This window comes from Chiroxiphia lanceolata, chromosome 19 (genome assembly GCF_009829145.1).
Source record: "Chiroxiphia lanceolata isolate bChiLan1 chromosome 19, bChiLan1.pri, whole genome shotgun sequence".
Lineage (NCBI taxonomy): Eukaryota > Metazoa > Chordata > Aves > Passeriformes > Pipridae > Chiroxiphia > Chiroxiphia lanceolata.
The window spans coordinates 2,078,922-2,101,068 of NC_045655.1; the positions used below are offsets into that span (position 1 = coordinate 2,078,922).

Here is a 22,147-nt window from a genome sequence, read left to right on the forward strand (position 1 = left end):
GATCCAAGAGGATAATACCATGCAGCTGTCCACAGCATGATGCTCTTGTGAATACTCTGATGCTCTTTTGGCTCATTCCCAACCTGAATGTTTATTAAAATGGCAGTTGTGTTCTGTGGGTTTGACATCCCACTTATACTTGGTTTTACTTTTTCCTCTTCTCTAAATATCTTGAGCAGAATTAAACAAGTCCCTTAATGCTCAGGTGAGCCTGAGTTAGTTTAGAACAGGGGTTAGCTGTGGATGTACAGAGTGGATGTACAGACCAGCAGTACCTGTTGGCTGGTAGAAATCAGCTTTCAGCGGTTGGCAGAGGTGTTTGGTCTTTTGAGTGTGGTTTTGGTGAACTTTCCTGGAATTCTTTTCAGCTCCTACAGGTCTAAGGGACAGGCTGGTGAAGAAAATCTTTCCTCCTGGCCTTGTGACCCCTTGTGCCGTGTTCCCAGCATGCTGACACATCATTGTGTGGGTGTGGGCTGCAGGGTGGCATCTTCCTTAGGGCTGTACATTAATACCAATCAAAAGGTTGTGTGGGCTCCTAGTGTTCACAAAGTTGTGTGAATTCTGAGGCTGGTGGCAGCCCTCATGTAATTAGGAGCCAGGACCTGAATTTTTTTTAACCTAGATTTTGCATCTGCTGCTGTGTGGTGTTGGGGTTCTGCAGAGGGAGAGCTCGTGGTGTTTGAGCTGCTCCTTCAGACACAATGTGTGGGTCAGGTTGGTCTGTCTGGGGGAAGGTGTTCATCAGGTTTCAAGTGTGTTTTCATTTAAAAATAAAGAAAAAGAACCAACAAGCCCCATCTTCTTTTGAAGGGCGAGGGTTGGCGGTGGGGGATGAGAACCCTGAGAAGCCTCCGGAGTGTGGCAGGTCCCTGGTCCGTGTGTCTGTACCACTGGAGAGGGACACTGCCTGGTCCAAAAATGAATGAAACTGGAAGGAAAGGAACGCACCCCTTTACCTTGAGTCTCTGGGGCCAGCACCACACCAGCACATTGAGCTCTAGTCCCTTTTTGCTCCTCGAGTTCCAGTCTGTGCCGTACAGTTTTGGGCTCCAGCTGTGCAGCAACACTACTGGTCATTTTTTCCAATCTTCCTTAATCTGCATCGAAACCAAGAGCACTTAATCTCCAGTTGTTGAATAATTCTCAGTTGTAGGGACCATGGCAGCAATGAAGTGTTTCACTAACTTTTAAGCTTTTTTAATGTGAAAAATGTGGGATGTTCCCGTGGGTTGGAAATGGTGTTAACACCTCAGGGATGGGTCGGTCCTGCTTTTTTGGATGGAGTTTTCTTTAATTGGAGTAGGAATGAGTTTATACATCCTGCACAGCCTGCTAGACATCTCAGGAATTTCAGTATTCCCTTCTTTGAAGGCTCTGGCCATGGAGCAGGGAGATCCTGCCCCTCTCCCAGCCAAGCTGAACAATCCGGTGATTTTTCTCGTGGGGACAAAATGACATGAAGTCATTTATAACCATCCTTGGAGCTGGGGCTGTCTCAGAGGCAGGTTTTGAGAAATGAGGTTTATCCCTTTCAGAGGTGCTTGGGAAACTTCTGCTGGGACTCCCAGGTGAGCAGCCCTTTGTCTGGGAGGAAGGAGCAGGTGATCCATCAGCGTCCCGCACGCCGAGGGGGGATTTATGGAAGCGCCTCCTGTGAGTAAACCTTGAGTAGGCAACCTCATACCACAGGTCTCGTGTGAAATATTTCATATATTATGTGATATTAAGGATAACTCAATGTAGCAGCAAAAACAACTGTCTCTTCCCCATCCCAGCTTCTTTTCCAGACAGGATATTTCACTTTGGAATCAGGAGAATAAGCCCTTTGAACCACTGTAAGATATTCTGATGGCACATGATGTGCCATCACTTCAGGGTGACCCAGATGGCTGTTCTCAATCTCTTCTGTTTTTCCTCCTTTTGTTGGATGTTTATCAGCCACTTCATAAAGCTTCAGTCCCCAAATCCTCTTTCTATCCAGAACACTAAAAAACTTTGGGTTATTCGGAATTCTTATTTAGGAATCCTAATTTAGGTTATTTGGGAACTCAAAATTCTTGTGAGCTCCTCATCCTGGTTCCCTAAAGCCCTTGGCAGATTTTGTGCTGGCTTTTGAGAGAGTCCTCCTGTAGATGCATCCACTGTGGTTAAGCTTGCAAAAATGTATGAGAATTGGGTTTTATCTCATGGAAGAAAGATGTAGATCTAGGTCAAGGCTGACCCAAGTGGATGAGATGCTCTCACTGTTTTATTTATTTATTTTTTTCTCAGTGGACTAAGGCCTGGTACCCACAAGGATTACATTACATTCCTGGGATGGGTCCACAGTTTATGAAGTGTAGAAGGAGTGACTGCCAAGTAGATCTGAAAGTGGCAACAGCTGCATGGAGCATAACTTAGTTTTTTTAGATTTCTCTTTCTGTGTTTTTGTTTTGGTGTTGGTTGTTTTGGTTTTAGGTGTTTTGGGTTTGGTATTTTTGGGGTTGTTTTATTTTTTTTTATTTTGTGAAATGGACCGGAAATCTCAGCTTAAGGTGTTCAGTTGTCAAATAGTGTTTTATGGGGAATTGCTAAACCTTCTACCCTGGGGAATTAGGGCAACTGATGTGTATTTGTAATGAAAGCTGTTGATACCTATGGAAAAGGTATGAGTACAAACATGGGAAAAAAGAGAATTACCACAAGAAAGCAGAGGTGAATGTTACCGGGCAGTATTTTAAAAATCCTGCTTAAATTTTGGATAGAGGGGAAGCAAACAAATGTGGAGCCTGAAATAGCTTCTGTCCTTTCATTTTCTGCTGTGAGTTTGCAGAGAACAAACACATTGTAGCAGGAAAAGTGTTTTGATTGGCAGGGATTTGTTATACCCATTTGTTATAGCCCATAAGTAGGTTTCCAGCCTCTGTTTCCAGCCTCTCAAGTGTTCCAGGCTTTCCTAGACATGCAGATTTTATGGTTATTTTATCTATTAGCAGGATTTCCTTGCTTTCTTCCAGAGTCAAATCTGTAGAAAAATAGTTTGATGACGTTGTCCCTGTAACTTGAAGATTTTGCTGGAAGTTTTGATATCCTGGTCTAAAAATCTCTGTTTCATTACTAGAGGACTCAGGATTGGGGTATGAATAAAAATAAGTATTAATTACAAGTATAAGGAGCCCGGTGAGTGCTGTGAACTTGGAGTGCCACCCAGAACAGTGTGCTGGGAGTGTGGCACTGGGGACTTCACATGCTGTGAACTGGAGGCAATATTTTATAATTCCTACAAGAATATTGTTTTTATATTAATGTCTGTTTGATAATAGGTAACTGTGCTGGTTAATAAAAGGAACGGTCACTTGTTGGGAGTAAAGGGGAGGAACAAATGACTTTACACTCAAATACTTCCAGTGAAGGACACTATTATCTCCTTCCAGATAAATGGGAGAGGAAACTCAAAATGCCATATCATGTGAATATAGTTATTGCCTGCCTTGTATCACTGTGAGTTCTCAACACATCTGGGCTGAGAGCAGTTCCAGTAACATTCAAATGTACTATTTTGGTTGGCACACTGACCCTGGGGTATATGCCAATTAGTAATGGCTCTTGGAAACAGCCTGCTTTAAAACTGTCCCTGAACTATTCCCCGGAGAAATTATTCAATTAAGTCCAGCTAAAATTAATGTCCATGGGTTTTGTTCGAATAAAACAAAATAAGCAGCTGGAGGAGGGAAAACTTCTCAATGTGTGCTTTTAGAATAACAATTCTTAACTAATAACTGTGAGCTGGAATTGATACCGCTGTTTGTTTTCCCACTGTTGCTCTGTAGCTGTGGATGATCCACTGAGAGCTTCCAGTGGCCTTGGTTCTGTGTCACCTCCACTCATTATCAAATCACCATCTGCTGCCTCTGGACCAGCTTTTGAGAGGATGAAGCATTCTGTGTCGCTTGCAGCTATCAAAGTTTGACCCAGATACAATCTGAAATATTTTGGGATGGATGAGTGAGGCTGCTTGGCTGTGGTGTGGAAGGTGGTGTGGCTGTGGTGTGTGGTCCTGGACATGTCCTTGGAGCAGATGGTGAAGTTTTCTCTAGCAGAACAAACGGGTTCCTCTTTGTTTCAGCACATGTCAGCCCTGAGGATAGTGAAGGTTTGGTTGGTGGGGAGGGTTTTGCTGGAGGCATGGGCTGCTCCTCACTTCCCAAAGGGCAGGAGAGGTCACAGGACTCTGGAGCAGCTTGTTCTTTCCAGTCTGTGCCTTTTTAGCTGCTGTCAGGAACTCGGGGAAGCAGGAGTTGTTGCTCTGCAAGGATTCCTCAGGGCTGGCATGGCTTGGAGTCCGTGTTGGGAGAAGGACCTTCTGCTGTGACAGCTGATGCATCGAGTGCCTCGAGCTGCTAATGTGGGCATGGAGGGTGGGCTGTGAGAAGAGCTGTCCTTCCCTGCCTGTGGACACAAACCCACTCTGCAGCTCCTGCTCTGCTCCACCTGGAGATCCAACAGCCCAGCACTGCTTTGCCAGCAGTGCAGAGACAGGGAAGGGAGAGAAATGTCTTTGTCCCACCTGGACCCCAACAGAGCTGCAGGGGAAGCAGGGGGAGGTGAGATCCCCTCTGGCCTCCCTGTAGCTCTGGCACTGCCACGTGCATGTGGCACATTGAGACACATTCCCAACAGGAGCCCAGAAGAGAACTTCTGAACCTGACTGTCTCCAAGGACCATCAAGATCCCCGTAAATTAGAAGAGCTAAAGAGTGAGGCAGCTGGAAGTTGGTTTGACCCCTTGGAGAAGTTAGTATTTTGGGGTTTTTTACTGCTTACATGAAGGTCTGCCAAAGAAGAGATTAAATGTCTTCAGTTAAATTTGGGACAGTGGAGGGAGGAGTCTTGGTCTTTGCTTGAAATGCAAACCTCATCCCAACAGAAAGTGTTGGTATCCCGGTGTCCTGAGCAGCACCGAGCTTGGATCCGTGTGGACACCAGTGGGATTCTGGCTGTTACCTTGGAGTTGGAGGGCGAGGAGAAGCCCAGGACTGCAGTGCCACGTTGCCTGTGGCACAGAGAGCTGTGCACCTCAGAGGGGCTGCAGCAAGGGAGAGAAATTAATATTCTTGGCTTTGTATTTTTTTACTGTATTTTTCTCTTTTCACTCTGCCTTGACATTACAGCTGGCACATCGTGCTAAGGCTCTTTAGGTTTCTGATGTACTTACATTAGTTGCAATCTTCATTTCATAGCCCTGGCACTTGGAACAATGCTTTGCTTTCTTATTAACATGTAATTATGGGGTTTGGACATATAGAGGTTGGCATTCACTATATGATTCATTTCTTTGGTATCTAGCTCTTCTCCTGAGGCACCAGAGACCTGAAGGAGGGAGGGAAAGCCTGCTTGGCTTCTCCACTGAATTCCAGCCTTATTGTAATTGGTTTTGTGTAGCATGAAACGTTAGGGATTTTAGTGCTCTATATGTTTTCTTAAGGCTGACTGCAGTGTTCCATGACTCAGTGGCTGTGCCGGGGAGATGCATTACTCATCGATAAATACTATCGGGTGATCCGTAAATTTAAATCCACGGAAAATCCAAACACTTCTAAGGAAATGTTTGGTCAGCAACACCATCCTGCTGAACTGTCATCGAACCCCGGGGTTGTTTCTCTCTGCTGGTGCTGTAATTCATGTGGTCACTCTCACTTGGCTTTTGGGTTTCTTACATTCTTACTCCACAGACAGAACGAGTGCAAATCAAAGAGGGAGTTGCCAAAACCAAATGAGGCTTTTTTAGGTGTTTTAAAGAAAACAAACAAGAAAATCCATTAGTGTAATTCATGTGTGCAAGCAGAACTCTGCACAAGAGCCTGTGCTACTCCATGGGAAGAGGTGGTCATCATTCCCAGGGACTCCAGGAATTAAGGAAAGTGATTTAAAAAAAACCCCTCCCAGCTGCCTTCAGAAAGGTGCTGCAGCTGTGTGGGACATGGGGAGAGGCAGGGAGGCACGGGATGGAGAGGAGCCGGGTCATTTTCCTGCTCTTGAGTGAGGAAAGAAGAGGGAAAAACCCATGAGGTTTCCTGCAAAATAACACATAGTATTCCCTGGAATGGCCCAGCTCTCCATCTCTGCCTCTCTCTGGCTTTCACTCCAGTAAAGGACTGCTCACATTTCTCCATAAGGAGTTGTTTTGTCTCTCATGAGCTCCTGAACAGCAGGAACAGCACAGAGGACCTGTGGTGCTGAGAGCAGCAGCACCCAGGGCTGTTGGACAGGAGCATCTCCTCCGTGTCCACGTGCTGCTCTTCACGTCACTTGTCATCTCCGAGGTGACAGCTTTTTTGGCTGGAATGTGCACGTTGATGTTTGGGCCCTGCAGAGGAGGGGGCAACGTGAATTTGTGTCTGCTGTGATCTCATGACCTCACAGTCGACTCGCTCCTCTGCCTTCAGCGTTGCTGGACCAGAGCAGTGCCGGCTGGGCACTGGTGGGGTTTTGGCACCAGGGCTGGAAAGGGAGGAAAGATGGAGTGGCTGCAGGAGCTGGAATAGGGGCTTCTGCTCTCTGGAAAAGCTTGGGCTCCTCGTTTTGTTGGCAAAACTGTGAATTTCATTTGCAAGCTGGAAGCTGGTTGTTCACTTGAAGCTGGTCAGGGCTGTGTTTCAGCATAAGGGGCATCATCAAGGAGGTGAAACAGCGACGGTCCAGGCGTGCAGAGCTCTGGGATGGGCTGTTTTTATCATCTGCCAAACGGTTTTCCAGTGGAAAGTGTTCCCTTGGAAAACTTCTGACCAGCTGTAGAAAGACTTGATGGCTGGGTTGGCAGAAGATGGAGCTGCCAGAGACGTCCGACCTCAAACCTGTGGGAAGGGTGGTTAGAGATGTCAATGGAGACGTTGGGAATATGGGAAAGGCAGGTGTGGGTTGTGATGGGGACCCATAGTCTGTGCTGTGCTGTTTAACAGGCTGTGGGCATTCCCAGTGCCTGCAGTTTATGGCCTTTCTGAAGAGGAACAGAGGAGAAAAGCAGAAGGACCCATTTGGACACCAGAGGCTATTCCAGCACCTGGCTTGGCTCAGGCAGGGTTTGCTTTCCCATCCTGTGCATCCCAGCTGTGGTGGGATATACGGCCGTGTCCTGGAGGGATGACTTATGGCTCTAATGTGGGGGGCTCCTGTCTCGTGGGAGGCACTGAAATTATCCATGCTGTGGCTGGAGAGAAGCAGAACCAGCTTTTTACAGAAGGTATTGGTGATTTTAGGAATTCAAACAGAACGTTTCTGATTTTCATGGCAGCGGCAGAGTCTCTGAAGAAAAAAGGATATGAAGAATGAGCTTTTTTTTCTGGGAAATTCCTAGGATTACATACAGTTTCTTCTGCTCCATTTTTAATCATCTGTCTCCTATTGGCGTCCTTTGCATAAATCTTTATTTTTCTACCTCTTAGCAGATGTGGGTTTAAAGATGGGTATAAATACACCCTTACTGCTGCTCCCAGGTGGTTGTTCCCCTGCAATTCCAGGGAAGGATTTGACATCCTTGTCAAAACACACACACATACACACACAGGCACGTGGATGGACCCAGACATTGGGTGCAGCAAGATGTGACACTGGTGTGATTTATGATACCACTGTTTAATTCAGAGGTGATATAAAGATCGTCTTTCTCAACCTTTCATGGAATCCCAGAATGGTTTGGGTTGGAAGGAACCTTAAGGTTCATCTCATTCCACCCTCTGCCATGGGCAGGGACACCTTCCACCAGCCCAGGTGGCTCCAAGCCCCGTCCAACCTGGCCTTGGACACTTCCAGGGATGGGGCAGCCACAGCTTCTCTGGGCAACCTGTGCCAGGGCCTTCCCACCCTCACAGGGAAGAATTTCTTCCTAATCTCTAATCTAAATCTACCCTCCTTCAGCTTAAAGCCATTCCCCCTTGTCCTGTCCCCCCAGGCCCTTTTCCCAAGTCCCTCTCCAGCTCTCTTGAAGCCCCTTTAGGCACTCAGAGGGGCTCTGAGGTCTCCCCAAAATCTTCTCCAGGCTGAACAACCCCAACTCTCTCAGCCTGTACTGTATCATTTGGGAATGCAAAGCCAAGCATGATAGAACAACATGAAATGTGCTTGTGATTGTTTCACTGTTCATTTTCCATTTCAATAAAACTGTGGAAAGGAATATTTAACATTTCTGTGCTCGCATCTCTGAGCAGTCCTGTCTTGACCAGGATCAATCAGTGGATTCTTGAAGCTTTGGAAGTTGACTGGAGGCACTGATAGTGCTTCAGTTTTCTGGGACTGGGGAAGCAAGTCAAAGAGCAGGTTTTTTTAAACTCTTTGTGTTCAGCTGTAGCTTAGAAACTTTAATTTCCAGGCTGTGACAGCTGATGCAATGACAAATTCAGACATGATTAAGTGATTTTTGTCTTTGTGGGCAAAAATATATTTTGTTTAATGTAAAATATTAAACAAACCCAAAATTTATTTGGTCTTTGGTTTTGAAAAAAATGAAGGAGCTTTCCCTCCCTTTGCTCAGGCTTTCTCTGGTAGACATCTCTTCCCTTCCTGGAGGCAGAGTTAGTGTTGGAATGGGAGAGGGCTGACTGTGCTTCTGGCCTCTCCCACCTCTTCCTCAGGGATGCTTCTTCTACCCTGGACCCACACTCAGCCTGGCTGCTCTGCACTGTCCAAAACACATTGCCTAAGATCAAAAACTGCTGCTCTGGTATTTTTAACAAAAAAATATCCCATATTTCAGAATATATCAACCTGCATTTTTCCCTGTCATCTCCTGGCTTCGCTGTTCCCTGATCGTGCATTTTCTTTGTAAAGCCCATGTGTGGAATTCATCCCAGTTTCCCAAAGGGCTGCTTATGCCCTCTCCATTGCTGGTCCCAGAGCTGCAGGAGCAAGGGCAACACTGCAGACAGGTTTCTGTCCACAAAATGAAGACCTTCCATGACTTTTGTTCTGGTTTCAGGTGTGCATGTGTTGACCTCAGATCCCACTGCTATTTTTGGTGATACATCCCACCTTTCTGAAGAAATCCTGCTGTTTTGAGGGCTCCAGCCCAGATTTTATAACTGTGATCACCAGAGAAGCATCCAGAGTTGTAGAGACAGGTTGTGTTTCCCTGCTGTGGCCTTGCAGGAATGAGGAAAGGAGACCTGGTAGTGCCCACCCACCTGTCTCTGCCTTCCCACAGAGACCTGGTGCTTCCCTGCATGGAGTTTTTGGCTGCCTTGGCTGCTGGGCAGCTCCAAAGCCAACAGTCCTGGCTGATGGCTGTCACCTGGCACAGGGACACGTGTGCAGGGATGGGGAAGGCTGTGCCACTGGTTTTTGAGCAGAAGTCCCTCCTGGCTGCTCTCACCTCCAGCAGCGAGCGACCTTCAAACTTCCCCCACTTCAGCTGCGCTGAAATGACTCAGATTTTAATTCTGGGGTTGTGCAGTGGGTTTTATCTTCTGCTTCAGGTTCCTGCTTCCCTGAAAGAAGACCTTGGCTAAATTTGTGTTGCCGGCTGAGCTGTGGTTTGCAGTGCAGTGTTACAGGAACGTCCTTTGGAAGGTCGCCGGCAGCCCTTCGGCAGCCAGCCTGCCTCTCCCGTCTGCTCCCTCCCGACGGGGGAACCTCGCTCCTTCCCTCTTTTCACCTCTCTGTCCATTTTTTTTTTTAACTTGCCCCTTGCATAGTGAGCTAAATAGGAAGTGATAGAACATGGAATTGCCAGCTTGAAGGGCAGAGGGGTTTGCAGGTGGGTCATCCATCAGGAAAGGTGGGAGCCTGTGGAGCGCCAATGGGGTTGTCAGTGCTCTGAAGACTTCCTTAGCCATGGACTTAATTTTCTCTGGCAGCAGCTCTGCCTACCTTAGAAATTCATTACTGATCTTCAACTCAGCCTTATACAGCCTGTATTTCCCTTGGGTTTCCTTTGCTTTGGAGTGGGGAGAAATGTTCTCATTTACAAGAGGTCGAGAGTTGCTCTAAACCCGAGTGTCACCACAAAGAGTTGGTGAGGGGGGTGTGTGGATCTTTCTGTGCAAGTCTCGATGGTGTTGGTGGGCGTAGAGGGTGGGTGGATGTTGCTGTGCAGGGTGTTGGTGGGGGTAGATGATGGGTGGATGTTTCTCCAGGGTGTTGGTGGGCACAGAGGGTGAGTGGATGTTTCTCTGCAGGGTGGTGGTGGTTGTAAAGGCCCTCCAGCTTGTGGAACCTGCTGGACTGGACTTCTGGTTCAACTGGTGATGGGGTGAGAACTTCCCTGTGCTTCCTCCCTGCTTCAGCCCCAGCACAGCTGCAGAGGGGAGGACCCTCTAGTTGTGCCATGAGCACCCCAATACTTCTGCAGGTCTTAACTGCACGTCACATCAAAGGGCTGGTTGCTTGTTGAGCTTTGGGCTACGTGCTGGGTGAAGTGCCCTGCTCCCCTGGAACCTGGTCATGTCAAGAAACATATACACAGAGAGACAAATGCCTCTTCCAAGATTTCCAGCCCAGTTCTTTGGCTCAGAATTGGCTCCTGACAGGGGGATGGGAAAGGAGAGGCTCTAGACATAATCCCAATTGCAGTGCCTTGGGCTTTGAAATGATGACAGAAAATTTTCCTGCTCACATTTGTTCTCATTTAGCTCCAGCTTGTTCACCAGGATGTTTTTCAAGGAGGGTCTGGTCAGTGTTGGCAGAGGAAAGTCTCTTATTTCCCAAGCATGCTTATCACTTTGTCCTTGACAACGATGGGAACTTTCGGCACTTTTTTCATTTAGAGGCAAACATGAGCAAGGCTGCCCTCGCAGGCAGCATTGTCCTGCTCTTCCTGAGTGCTGAATCACACAGGACAGATAAAGTTTCCCCAAAATATTGTTGGCTTTGCAGATGTTGGACCTGGGAGAATTGGGTGGGAGAGGGAGGAGAGTGAATATCTGAACTACAAACTGAACAAACCTTGCAGCTCATGCAAAATCCCTACCATCACTTGGGGAAATGTGTTTTGGTGTAGGATGAGCAATAAAATCTCGAGTATTATTAACAACTTCGTAAATAAGGAGAGTTTGTGTCTGGAATAGAGCAGTAGTGGTGGGGTGGTGCTGCTTAACCACAGGAGTGGTGGATGGGTCAGATCCAGAGGATAACACTGAGGCTGCACATGCAGGGAAACAGTTGATGTTTGCCCTCTGCCCTCCCTTCGTGTGAATATGGGGGTGGTTTAGGCTGTGGGACATGAATCACATGAATCAGGAGCTCATGTTTTAAGAAAGCTGTGTATTTTCAAAGTAGAGGATTTTTTAATGCTGCTATCATTTTACATAGGGATTCACTGAAGATGACAGTGTTTGTGGAGCAGACTGAAACGTGCATTGGAAGGATGATGCTTAAATCTCTCAGCTCTCTGGGAGAGTAAAACCTCCGTGCTACATGTGCCTTTGATATTTCCTTTGTGTCTGCAGAGCTTTGGTTATTTTTATGTGTCTTTTGTTATCTGTATGTACAATCAGACTGGTTTTATCTGTATCTGGATAGAGTACTTGTTCCTTGGTAAAGCTGAGGACATAAACACCCTCCATAACTAACTTGTAGGACCCAGGGAATGGCTGGAGCTGTGTCAGGGCAGGGTCAGGTTGGATCTCAGCAAAAGGTTCTTCCTCCAGAGGCTGGTTGGGCACTGCCCAGGCTCCCCAGGGCAGTGGGCACAGCCCCAAGGCTGCCAGAGCGCCAGGAGGGTTTGGACAACGCTCTGAGGGACAGGGTGGGATTGTTGGGGTGTCTGTGCAGGGCCAGGATTTGGACTGGATGGTCCTTGTGGGTCCTTCTAATTCAGGAGTTTCTGTGATCTGCTGCTGTGGGAAGGTGAATGTTGGAGGAAGCCATTCCTGTTCAAGTGCTGGTGTCAGAGGGATGGAGGCAGAGAGGTGCTGGTGTGCTTGGGAAGCTGCAGGAACTAATGTCACATGCTGGCACTACCCTTGTAAGGACAAGATTTCCTTCTAGTGTCACAGGGAAGTTTTGGAAGTACAATAAATGCCCTCTTCAATGTCATCCCCCTTTTGGTAGAGGTACTTTGGGGAATCTCTTATTTGAAGGACTAATAGTCAAAACAGTAAAGGCTGGTTAATAAGGGCCCTGTCCTATTTGATGGGACTTGTGTTCTTTAAGTGTTCTTTAACCCTCAACCAGCATCCACACGGGGTTATGGTCCATAAATATGAGCAGAATATCAGTATATCTTGCTGACTGGATGCTGTGTGCTCTAACTTCTGCTTTTGTGGCTTATGGGCCATTTCATCAGAGCAGAGATGCAGTGCCAGGACCTGCTGGGGTACAGAGGAGCTGAGGGCACAGCACCCACCAGCTGGCATGGCCACTGTCCCCAGCCCAGGCTCAAAGACAGGCTGGACTTAGTGAGACAGTGATCAATAGTGGGAAAGTGCTAGAAGTGTAACCAGAGCAAGATGCTTTGCAGTATCATTCAGAGTTTGGCTGCTGTCCTCCTGATTTCTCATGCACAAAGCAAGCCATTCCTGCCTGCGGAGCAGCTCAGACGTGATGTGTTCACACACCCGGCACGAAGCACTGGCTGTGTGTCTCAAGGAAATTAGAGCATGACAGCCAGTGAGAAGGAAATTCTGTGCCTGAATGTGGCTTTTAATTTCCAGTGTTAAAAAATCCCGACCCACCAAGTGCTCTTGGTGTAATCCTTGTACCTGCTCCGATTCCCGTGACTAAATTACATCGCTTACAGGAGGTGGAGGGTGGGTTGGCTTGAAGTTTTTCCTTCCCCTGTCTTAAAATTAGAAAGGAGGAGAAGCTTTGCCCACTTCCCTTTCCCCAGTAGACCATCTGGGCTGCAAGGAGAGCTGCCATCCCTACAGCTCCAGAACAGAACCAGGGCAGGGCTTTGACTGTGCCCTCTGTGGCTGCGTGGTCGGGACCACAGTGAGTGCTCTCAGAAACCTTTGTGAGGATGATGATTCTGGATGGGGTTTAATGATGATGTCCTGGCCCAGTGGTGAGATGCTCTGTTCCACAAGTCCTGTGAGGAGCAGCTGAGGGAACTCGGGTCATTCAGTCTGGAGAAGAAGAGGCTCAAGGGGGACCTCATTGCCCTCTACACCTGAAAGGAGAGTGTAGTGAGGTATGGATTGGTCTCTTCTGCCATGTCTCAAGTGAAAGAATGAGAGGAAATGGCCTTAAGTTGTGCCACAGGAGTTTCAGAGTAGATATCAGAAAAAAAATTCACAGAAGGGGTTGTCAGGCCTTGGAATAAGTTGCCCAGGGTGGTGGTGGAGTCACTGTCTCTGGAAGTGTTCAAGAGTCCTCTGGATGTGGCCCTTGATGCTCAGACTGGATGATCTTGGAGGTCTCTTCCAACCTTGATGATTCTATGATTCCGTGTGGACTAATTCCCTTAGTTTGGCTGGTGCTTTGTGGTCATTTTATACAGCTGTGATGTGCTGCCATCATCTTATACTCCATGACTGTCTAAACTGATACTGCTGCTTCAGGCTGTATTTTTAACTCCACTCCTGCAGTGGGGGAATGCACTGAGTCTGAAGTCTCTTGTGTGGAGTATTTCCCAGGATTTGGACCTTTCAGTGCACGTGGGCACTGCTCTGTTCTGCTGGAGGACAGAAGGATGCAGCTGGTTTCCATTTTGGAGACTCCAGCAGGAGCTGGTTAAGCAGTGATGCTGTGGGGGCTCAGAGATTGATGCTCATGTTTCTCTTTCCCCAGAGATCATCGATGACCTCACTAACCTGGTGGAAAACACGGACGACAGGATCCGCAACCAGACCCGGCACGTGAAGGTGGTGGACAAGAAATCAACCTCCTGTGGTAGGGATTGGCTTGAGCACAAACCAGTTTGGATGTGTACAACAAAAATTAAGGCTGTTTAGCACTTATTTTTTTCTTTCACCGACTTTTTTCTGACTTATAAATTTTTGCCACCAAATCCAAGCATTTTGTACCCCGTGGCAACTCCTGGAAGTTTAACAGTTGAACTAAGGGGGTCTGTGAAAGCACTCCCTCTTTGAGAGAGGCATTGACTTTTAGTCAAACAGCTGAATGTTTTCCCTACCATCTGCACAACCTTTTGTGAAAACACCTCCTACACCAAGACACCTGATTAAACAGGTGTTATTTATATATATATATATTTTTTATATATATACATACAAATATATATAAATATATATTTATATATAAGGGCAGTTAGTAATTGATGGTGTGCAGTTATTAACTGTTACTAATTGGTGTGCAGTGTGTTCCCCCCCAGGACAGCTTCTTTTAAAGCCAAAAATCCCACCTCTTTAGGCTTCTGCTGATGTGCAGGTTTGACTCTCTGTGCTTGCTGCTTGTTGGTGCAGTTAAATTTCCTTGAGCCATTTGACTCCAGCATTGCACAATATTCTGATTGGAAGTTGCCTGAAATTAGAGTGGTGTGTGTTAATGAGGTTTACAAAAACTTGCTACCGGCTCTCACAAACCGGTCACAGCGGGGAGCGAAGCCGCAGGGGTGTTTCTGGTGCTGTCCTGCAGGAATGTGTTCCTAACCAAGCATTCAGAGTCTGCCAGGCATGAAATCCTTCCTGGGGACTCCTCAAGCTACTTGCAAGCTGGTCAAGCTAAACTGGTATCCCTTTCCATAGAGCCCAAGGCAGGTTATGATCTCAGGCAGGTTTCCTCTGTCGGGTGAAGAGCTGGGGGTTGATGGCAGCGACCAGGGGACGATGCTGTGGGCGATGGCAGAAAGTGTCTCTGTGTCCAGAGGGTGACTGATGGAGGGATGAAGTCCACAGGGAGACATGGTGGCAGTTCACTGCTGGAAGCAGCGTGTCTGGTTCTGCTGCCTGTGGTTCATTTTTGCCGTGCCAGAAGGCTCAAAACTCTTGGTAGAAATTTGACTTACGGTCAGAAGTTATTGAAATTCAGCTTGTGTAGTTTAGTAAAGAGCAAGTCAAGAGCTGACTTGGTCACGTACCTGTTTGAGATTTTATCCTGTAGAGTGAGGATCTGGCAGCAGAAGCTCCTGAGCTTAGGCTGGCAGAGGCATCTTTCAGGCACTGACAGTATATTCCAGGGATTTATTTGGTTCTCCATCAGCGATAACTTTTTGAAAGCTTGGTTGATATAGGTTGATGAAAACCTGTGGCTTCTTGTGGAGGTTAAAGTTGACTTGTCAGAGGCATTTGTCTCCCATTCTTCTCGTACCGACTACAGATGGAACTAAAGGCGTGACTGCAGAGTTCATGACTGACTCCTTTATTTTAGATCTTTAATGTTGATGCAAGATGGATTTAATTTAAAATTAAGTGCACTTGAATGATGCTGAGTACCCCTGTGTGCCTTTGGAGTCTCCCCTTAATTCCTGTGGTTTAGTTTTCTGCACGAGAGCAGGGATGTGACTGTGCAGGGCAGGCAGGGAGTCCCATTTCACCCAGGAGGGATCTCTCCCTCCTTTTTTATGTTCCTCATGCAAGTGCCCCCCAGACATGTTGCTGGATGATGAGCCTGTCTCTTTAACTTGGGAAGCCCGTGCTGGCTGCCTGGGGAATTTGAGAGGAGGAGGAGGAAGGAGGAGGATGGGAGAGGCGAAGGCTGGGAGGATCCTGGGCTGGATTCCTTGGGGGTGACCTCTCTCACCCTTTCCACATTGGAAAACATTTTTCTGCAAGGGGTGGTGAGAAGCACTGCCCCCAGTGCCTGTTCTCTCTGCTCCAATAGGTCTTCCTGTGTTTGCATAACAATCTGGGCATATGTAAACACCATATTGCCTCAGATAGCTGCTTCATTCTGCCCAAGCACGAGTTTTAGAACAATAAAGCTGGAAGACACAGGCTTTAATGGCATTTTTCCCATCCCTTTTCCACCCTTATCCCTGGCACTGGAAGCGAACTAGTGTATTAAGATGAGAAAAACTCTCCCTGTATGTATGATTATTCCTTGAATCCAGGCAGCAGGAAAACTGGCACCTGCTAGGTAACTCTTTTAGAGTGCTTTTTTCCCCCCCCTCTAACATTTAGTTTAAATTGATAAAATCTTCAGTAACTCTTTGGGTTTGGTGTTTTACTTTGGATTTAAACTAAGGTGAAGTGCTCAGTCTTCCCCCTTGCCCACCCCTTCCTTGCTCAGACCCAGTCTCCACATTGTTCCAGCATGTGGCTGTTTCTGTGTTTTTCCCTCATTTTTGGAATCCTAATGCCTTCTTTTTTCCTGCTGAGTGCCTGCACTGGAGCCACGGGCTGTGGATACAAGCGGATCACACTGGCAGGAACAGCAGAATAATCCCTGTTTTACAAGCAAGAATGTCATGCATTAATGGGTGTGTCTTTGTTAGCAGCCAGTATCATCATAAAATCAAAGTATGGCTGATGAAATCCAACTTTAATCAATATTTCAACATCCCTCTCTCTCATGCAAACAGCGTTTCCAGCTTTGGAGGCTGTTCCCAGTGGCCTGTGCCACGTCGGTGTCACCTGCCCGGCACACGGGTGTGGTGGCATTGCCAGGAGCAGCCTCTGCCCCTCTGTCCATCCTCGGGCCTGGCAGAAACCTTCAGGGTTGTTTCATTTGCAGCTTATTTTCCGTGCCATATTTCTTGCTGGCTCAAGAGCTGTTGACAGTCCCAGCCTTTGCCCCTGCCCCAGGAAGGCTGTCCCGCTCCGAGCCCGTCTCCCTTGGTAGCCCTGGGCAGCCCCACACTGGTGTCAGTGGGAACTCCCAGGGATTGCAGCAGAAGAATAACCATGAGATATACTCAAGCCTGCTGCATTTATGAAATTATTGTTGAAAATCATCAGTCATCCGCAGGCAAATGTTTGCACACTGCTTGGCATTGTTTGGTTCCTCCTCAGTGTGTCCTGGGCATTAGGAGGGCTGGTAGGAAATATAAGTTTCTTAGATTTCAGGAATTTGCATTGAGCTTTCACCAAAATGTTCACACAAATCATTAGTGAAATGTGAGGCTGCCTTTGCCAGCTTTGCTCCGGGAATGTCTGCGTGCACAGTCCTGACTTTTCAGTTTCACCACTGATGCTCATGGGTTTGTTTGTCCCCTCTCTCTTCCAGTTTGGGCACCTTCAGGGGTTTATGCAGAATAACACTCATTAACCACTTCTCAGTAATTTTTTAATTAGGAATTTTAACCCTTAGAATGTCCTTTTAAGAACTGCATTTAAAAAATAAGCAAAGAAATGAAAGTATAATTAAGGTTGAGATGCTGGGGAATGTTGTGGTTTAACCCCAGCTGGCAGCTCAGCCCCACAGAGCCACCCACTCACTGTCCCCTGGTGGGGTGGAGGAGAGGATTGGAAGGGCATAAGTGACAAAGCTCATGTCTTGAGATAAAAACAATTAAATATTTGAACTATAAAAATAATAATAATAATAATAATGATGATGATGATGATGATGATGAATAATTGTAATGAAAAGGAAAATAACGAAGAAATAAAACCCAAGTAGGACAAGGGATGCAAATGTGAACAGCTGCTCACCACCAACCAACCAATGCCCAAACAGTCCCTGAGCAGTGGTCCCCCCCAACAACCTCTTCCACCCAGTTTTATTGCTGAACATGGTGCCATATGGTCTGGAATATCCCTTGGGTCATTTGGGGTCAGCTGTCCTGGTTGTATCCCCTCCCAGCTCCTTGTGCACCCCAGTCTGGTCACTGGTGGGGTGGGATGAAGAGCAGGAAGGGCATTGATGCTGTGTAAGCCCTTCTCAGCCATAAGGAAAACATCCCTGTGCTGTCAATGCTCTTCCAGCACAAATCCAAACCACAGCTACTGGGAGGAAGATTAACTCTACCCCAGCCAAACCTCACGCTCCCCACTCCTTAGTCCACACTGTTGTGTCACCATCCAGGACATCCTCATTAACCACCACCCTTTCATGCAATAACAGATACCATGTCTGTGGGCAGCCCCCATGAAATATCTGTAAAATGCCCACAAAAGCCCAGAAAACATCCCTTGAGTTCATTTAGTCCATGACTGGGCTCCATCTGTTCTGGTGGCCATTCAGGACAGGGGCTGGTGTGTTGTGTGGAGTTACTGGCCACCAAAGCCAGCTCAGCTCGGGTCACTGCTGCACTGCAGCTACTTCTTGTAGGGCTTCTCCTCCTTTGATTCAGGTGTTTGCTATAACATACAACTCAAAGCATGGGTTACACCAATTTAAAGTTTATATCCATTACAGTCTCCACCCCTTGTCCCTTTGGGCTGGGTTATAGGGTTTACAGAATCACAGAATCATTGAGGTTGGAAAAGACCTTCAAGGTCATCGAGTCCAACCTTTGCCCAGTCACCACCTTGTCAACCAGACCAGAGCACTGAGTGCCAGTCATTTCCTGAACACAAGAACCAGTGCAGTGAACTCCTCCCCTGGCTCCCAGCCTGGCACCAGTTGGTGCTTTTGGGTAACCTTCCCCCCATCCTTGAGTTTTGTAGTGGGTTTTTGTTTTTGTTTTTTTTACCTAAAGACACAACTAGGCAGCTCCCTGCAGAAAGGATGGTTAAACCAGGCTCTGGGATAAAAGCATCCTGAAGTGTTTGTTTCTGAAGGAGTCACAGGGATTATTTTAGTGGCCCAGGACACTCCTGGGAGCCCCGTTGGCACATGTGACACGTGTGGAGGCAGTTGCAACCAGGCTGTGCAATGTGTGGGGTCAGAAATGTTCCTCAGGTCCTGCTGAACTAGACCATGAACTGGGGAGGGCACCTGGGGATTGGTGTGGTCCTACCCAAGCTACTCTCTGGTGGCTCTCCCATAGCTAAGCAGAAAGGCTGCTTTTGTTTCCTGGGCCAGCAACCCAGAAGATTATGATTTCCTTACAGTAAAAACAAGCAAACTCAAGCAAACTCTTATTTCTGACAGACATATCCATCCCCTTCTGAGCAGTGTGGGGGGAGCAGACCATGCCTGTGCAGTTCTCACTGCCTGCATCCCTCTGACCTTTCAGATAAACACAGAAAATGAGGAGGAACAACCCCAGCACATCCCCAGCTGGGCCAGGCTCTGTGTCCTGTGGAATACACCCCATTGCAGTGGTGGCTGAGCAGTTTTTTTCCCTGTGTTTGGTTTTCTCCTGTTCCACAAGATGGCAATGCAATCTAATCACCTCCCTCAGCCCCAGGTAGATGCTCTCATCTCCCCTTTGCCTTCCTTTGGAGGGTTTGGGGGATGCCAAAAGCGGGGTGTAGACTACTGTGAAGTTATTCTGTACCAGGTGAGGTTTTTTCTTATCTTACCAAGTAACCAAAACACCAAAACACTCTGTTAAAAACAGAGCTTTGCCAAACCTATTAATTGGAGGTTTTGGAAGGTTTGATTTGTTTTAAAACAGAGTAGCTTGGATTATATAAGGCTTCCTCTACAAAATAATGATTCATGCAGGCTGGGGCCTTTTTCTGCCAGATTCTGTGATCTCTCTGTTCTAAGTCTTGGTTATTTTTGCCATGGATTTAATTTGTTTTATAAATTATGGATGGCAGTTGCTCAGGTTTGTTCCTCTGACGTATCCTGTGTGTTTAGATGAGCAAGTCCCCATCCATTTGTTTTTTTCTCAGTGGAGAGGAGAAGCTGGTGCAGTTGCCATTAAATCAGCCTTTCCTGCAATCTGACCCTTGGAGAAGTTAACACCGATATTCCTCCCCAGTGCTGCCCTGACAACTGCACTGGCTGAGTCACCTGTCCAGCCTTCACTGGGATGAGTTTTCTTGGCCTGGCAAGTTATATGTTTTCCTGATTTTTTTTTTAATTATAACTTTTCCTTCCTCTAGTTTCTTCCACTTTAAGCAATTACACGTTGAAAAGTTTGTTCTGAGTTGTTTCCCCTGCACGAAAAGTTGAAAAGAAACTTCAGCGGAGGAATGATGAATCTGTTGGTTAAACTGGGCTCATCTGTGGTGTCTTTGCTGATCACTGGTGCCTTAAATCATAGAATGACAGAATGGTTTGGGTTTGGAAGGGGCCTTTAAGGGCCATCTAGTCCATGGGCACTGCCATGGGCAGGGACACCTTCCACTAGCCCAGGTTGCTCCAAGCCCCATCCAACCTGGCCTTGGACACTTCCAGAGATGGAGCAGCCACAGGGATGGGCAACCTGTGCCAGGACCTTACCCCCTTCATGGTAAAAAAAAGAATTCTTCCTTCTATCTCATGTGAATTGAAATGTGCCAACACCTCATGGCAGAGCAGCCCGGGGAGGTGGCCAAGGGGCAGCCATGGAGTTCCATCTGGGATTTTCTGTCTCCCTCTTCCCTTCTCTAGCAGCCCTCCCTACCAGCCTGCCAGGGAACACCAGGAGTCCAGCAGATCTCACTGCAGGATTTAGCTTCCCACTACTCCTGCTCCCTTGTGCATCATCCCCCCCCAGTGCTGTAGTTCCCATCTGAGCTCCCTGAGGTGTTTGCTCCCCTCACAGGGCTCGTACAGGAGAGTACAGGGAAGCTGTGAGTGGGAAGTGCAGGTCTGCCAGAGGTGAGCCTGGTTTTGGGAGCACCTGGTGGGTGCAGCCCTGCTCTTTCTCCCTCCTTGCCCCACTGACTTCTGCACCCCCTGGCTAATTGAGGCTGAAATGAGCTGGAGGGGGAGGTTGCAAAGACAAGGAGCTCCTGCAAGTTTACTTGGGCATCCAGCCTCATTAGAGAGGCCCAATTAAGGGCCCTGTTGAGGGGGGAAGGCAACTCAAGTCTGAGCTGGAAATGGGAGCTCAAGTCTCATTAGACACCAGACAAACCTCAAAGCAGATTAGCTTAGGGACATCATTAATTACGTTAATAGAACAAGTTTTAAACAAACCAGTAATTTTGGCACATTGCTTATCTAAGACTTCTGGTTCATTTATTGTCTTGCCATAATATGAAACACTTTTCCTTGGCTTTGTTACTTCAGAGCCCCCAAAGGGCAGGCGAAGAGCTCAGGGGATGACTAATGGTGTGAGGGAATATCCCAAAGGGTGTTTCCAGTTCAGCGGATCCACTGGAACAAGGTCAGTTGTGGTGTGAGATGATGCCTTTGCTGTGTCCCACAGCCTGGTACTCACTCCTCCAATGCCTTTGTACCCTCCAGCCAGCTCATGGCCTTGCTGAGCCTTCTCCTCCTCCTCCTCCTCCTCCTCCTCACACGCACAATATTCACTACTCAAGTATCTGCCTTAAAATTGCTCATGCTGAGGTGTGGAAATGGATTCAGCTGCTGAAAGAGGATGGACCTAAGTGGTCATAAACGTGGAGGTTTTGTAAAAAAGAGGTGGTTTGGAGTTGCTTTATGAATCTCCTTCCAGGTGGGAAGCACAGCATGTCCTGGTGGTGTCAGCTCTGTGTGTGTTGAGCAGGAAAGGACAAGAAGAGCCTTCTGGGTCAGAGGATCCCTTCAAGATAAATTTCTGAGAACAAGCTTGTTTTTTCCCCCCCATTACTCCTATTGGAAGGCTGAAATGGTCATAAACTTATTTCCAGCCTGGACTTGTCAGGGATACTTCATGTTACCCACGTGCAGCCCTTGTTCTGGTGTCTTGAATAGTTCTTTCCCCTCTTTTATTTTTTGCCCTCAAATGTGTGTGTCCAAGAGATCACTCAGTGTGCCCTCCCAGCTTTTGTTTTGCAGGGCTTGTTTTGCAGAACAAGTGTCTTTACATTTTAATCTCCTCAATTAATCTGTTTGCTGATAAGTCTTTTTTACACTTATTCCTGCTTGAAGTTTTTGGATTTTTAACCACAAGAACTGGGAGCCTTCTCACGATGTCTTGCCCACTGGCTCTAGCACTTCTCTGGCTGCTGGAAATATTTCAATTGCAGTATGTTGGTGCCTCAGTCAGTTTTGTTGTGAGCTGTTTGCTTGGCCCTTTCTCACTCTTGAACATTTTCTACCCAAGTTCATTTTCTTTCCAACTCATAGCAAAAACTGTTGTTTATCCCCAGTGTGCTGCTTCCTCTTTCATCCCATTGAATTCCAACCTTCCTCCATTCATCTTCAGAGTCACCCATTTTCCCCTACATTCTGTCCCAGCTTTCCTCTGTGCTGATGCTGCTTTCCAACTTTGTGTCATCAGCAGATTTCATTAGCACACTTACTTTTTGTGCCAAGGCCATTAATAATAACATTTACTAAGATCAGCCTGCTGACCATTCCTGGAGGAGCTCTGCCCGTGACCTCCATCCATTCTGGTC

At 47.2% G+C, this 22,147-nt stretch overlaps 1 protein-coding gene across 1 annotated transcript in view; it reads left to right on the top strand.

The window, feature by feature from the left end:
* Positions 1-22,147, top strand: part of STX8 (syntaxin 8) — a 108,111-nt gene that overhangs the window by 54,082 nt on the left and 31,882 nt on the right. The window contains exon 7 of the mRNA XM_032706808.1: positions 13,704-13,805. Within this exon, the coding sequence (XP_032562699.1) occupies positions 13,704-13,805 (102 nt within the window). The remainder of the gene's footprint in view (positions 1-13,703; positions 13,806-22,147) is intronic.